This window comes from Blastocystis sp. subtype 4 (assembly GCF_000743755.1).
Source record: "Blastocystis sp. subtype 4 strain WR1 chromosome Unknown seqid_0602, whole genome shotgun sequence".
Taxonomy (NCBI): domain Eukaryota; class Bigyra; order Opalinata; family Blastocystidae; genus Blastocystis; species Blastocystis sp. subtype 4.
The window spans coordinates 1-3,042 of NW_014568945.1; the positions used below are offsets into that span (position 1 = coordinate 1).

Below are 3,042 nucleotides of genomic sequence, written 5' to 3' on the forward strand. Positions count from 1 at the left end.
TAACAAACACTTGATCTAAAGTGATAAATCTTTGCCATGTATTCTCGAAAGCTCATATCATCTGTATGCAGGAACTTGGCAATATGGTTTCGTAATAGTTGAGGTGACAAGTGTTGTAAGATAGGGAGACTCTTCACAACCACATCCATAGGATCCTTATGAGAAGGAATCAGATTACACAATACATATCGAGCTTTGGAGGAATACTCAAATACGACTCGAATTGCAGAGGGAGGATCACGTTTCTGAGTTAATGATAGAGCCAACGACATGCATCCATTGTAGACTGGATCATTCTCCATCCCCACACGCTCTGCTCCAACCCACACAAATATCTCTCGCTCAGTATCCAGAACGACCACACAATCACTCATCAGAGCAAGAGTCTCGGGAGGCAACACTCTGAACTCAGGTAATCCATTAGGATCCAACTGACCTACAAGTCGAGACTCAAGATAATAAGGAACATCCTTCTCTCCTTCTGCCACAAATCCTGTGTATTTGTAATCCGAATGAGATTCTTGATGGATAGATAGTTGCTTTGAGAGTGGAGAAGATACTGGTGGAGGTGAGGATGAGAATGGAGGAGGAATAGGCGGAGGTGAAGAAGGTGGAGGAGGAATAGGCGGAGGTGAGGTGAGAGCATACACAACCTCCGTATTTGTTGAACGAATATCTGTCAACGAGGGAGTAACTCGATGTAACGACATGACAGGCATGGAAGGGGTCGGCAAAACAGGTCCACTGCCACCTGGACGATGACTAGGAGATTTGTTGGACGACTGACGGAGATGAGAGGATTGACTGGGAGGAGCAACACAAAGAGGTACTGAATGGATTCGAGCAAGAGACTTTGTCTCCTCTTTTGATGCAATTGTGAGTTGAGGGAGAATAATTCTCAGAGAATCTTGAAGAGTGGCTGAAGCAAGACGTAGTCGATGTAATTGGAGCAAATCACCGTTATGAAAACAGTCTCCAAAGAGACAACCACGACGTAGTGAATAGAGATAGAGAGGCAACCGACGTAGTGAAGGAGGCAACAGACTAGTTGGAGTTGATTCGGAAGAGGGAGTGACAGATGAGGCAGATCGAGTATGACCACCAAAAAGGAATCGAAACCAAGACCAATGAGAAACAGGTTCTGACACTGATTCCTCAGAGTATTCAATAGGGAAGGAAGCATAAGAGGATGAAGAAGGAACGGAATCAAATGGATCAATGATAGTCGTTATATCTCCTTGAGAGAGTGTACGAGTGTATGAATAGAAACTGGAATAGGAAGTGGACATAGTGAGAGGAGAAGTGACTGGAGGAGACGTTGATACTGGAGGAGGTGATGGAGGAGGAGAAGATGGTAGTTCTGTGATATATGGAGAATAATAAGCCTTGTAATACTTAAGAAAGAATCAATCCCAATCTTCACACTCTCTGTAACCTCTGTAGAAGTACTCAACTATTTCTCATTTCATTCATTCATTCTTACATCACTGCACACATCCTTTGCAATCAACACACTAGTCACACATCCATCAATACTTCCTAAGAACAGATTGCGATCTGATGTATATTCCAATTGTAATGTCTGACAACGAGTCACAAATCGATCCTGATGAACGTCTTGAAAACGAATCTCTGCTTGAATCTACTCTTCATTGTCTATTATCTTCCTTACTGGGATATATGTGTGTTTCTTTCTGTTTACTGCACTTAGAAGGATTGATACAGCTGTAGATGCAGTACTACGTCCCAGTTCTATCCGTACAATAGAATGATGTGCACCAATTTGTACAGATGAACTCATAAAGGTTCCTAAGATTCGATCCACTTCTAATCCCTTTCCAACATATACTACTAGCGTAGCCATCGAACATACAGGTTGAAGAGCATGCAATACACAGTTTATGAAGTCACTCTGAAACGAATCTGAAAGTAACAGAATATGACCTCCAAGAGGAGAAATGAAAGACTAAAACTGAAAGAGAGATGTTTGTGGAATACTTTGAGGATATGAATCTTATTGTAAACACAACCAGCAATAAACAGATCCAATATGATATGATTCTTATAGCAGAAAGATCTTTGATGAATTATCTCTTTTTGAATCAGTCTTTCCTATTCCTAAATCTCTTCGTTCACACGTACTGCATCATCTTGTTGGAGATATGGATCTGAAGGCAAATCATAGAAGAAGGATTGAGAACAAATCACCACTTCAGCACTAGCAAAACCTTGTGTTGACAATAACAACTGAGCATATCTGGTTGCTGCTAGAAATGTGATCATGGAGATTGCATTCACTCTACTGTTCATTCCTCGTTTCATTCCTCACTTGTCATCCTTTGATGTGAAAGTTGATATGAGGTCGAGAAGATGTGATTCATGTCCACGCAATGGACACAAATAACTTGCATATTCAAGAGAACTATCAGCTAAACGATCACTTCCAAGTCGCTCATGACGACGAATATAGGCTTCATCCTAATTGTTATGCATTGAATAAGAGTATACTGATGCAGAAGGCAAGTGAGAACCACAATACACATCTGCTTCTCCTACACGACCTTCCAACTCATAAATCTCAATCACATCTCCAAAAACAATCAAACCCACATAGAGATCAGAGAGAGAAGAGTCATTGAGAAGGAGACTTAAGGATTCTGTAAGATGGACAAAGTGACTTGCACTCAAAGACTTATCAATGAGAAATAACAACGCTCGTGATTCAGATACAGGAGAATAGAGAGTATTCACATCACTTGCAGTCGTTAGATACTCCACTGTTGTTGATTCACTGTTCCACTCTGGATAGACAGATCTCAGATCCACAGATTTGTTCCTATCTACATATTCGGGACTTGAGTTGATGGTTTCACAGAAAGCACATTTCCAGTTTCCATTTGATTCCACTTTACTCAAATTTGATGAAATTGCCTCACAACGATCGCAACGGATTGGATGTTGCTCCTTTCGAAGACATCCTCGTGGTAAAACAACAAATGGTTGGAAAATGAATCCAACAGGGAGCGGAAAGTCATTGAATAT

At 41.0% G+C, this 3,042-nt stretch overlaps 1 protein-coding gene across 1 annotated transcript; it reads right to left on the minus strand.

The window, feature by feature from the left end:
- Positions 1 to 15: 15 nt before the first annotated feature.
- Positions 16 to 2,897, minus strand: JH06_5410 (hypothetical protein; the record flags this gene model as incomplete). Its single annotated transcript, XM_014669386.1, has 10 exons — positions 16 to 43; positions 76 to 1,360; positions 1,396 to 1,453; positions 1,484 to 1,642; positions 1,673 to 1,966; positions 1,999 to 2,112; positions 2,143 to 2,299; positions 2,330 to 2,478; positions 2,509 to 2,815; positions 2,845 to 2,897. 10 exons carry the CDS (start codon positions 2,895 to 2,897, stop codon positions 16 to 18), a joined length of 2,604 nt encoding a protein of 867 aa, XP_014524872.1.
- Between the last annotated feature and the right edge of the window lie 145 nt (positions 2,898 to 3,042).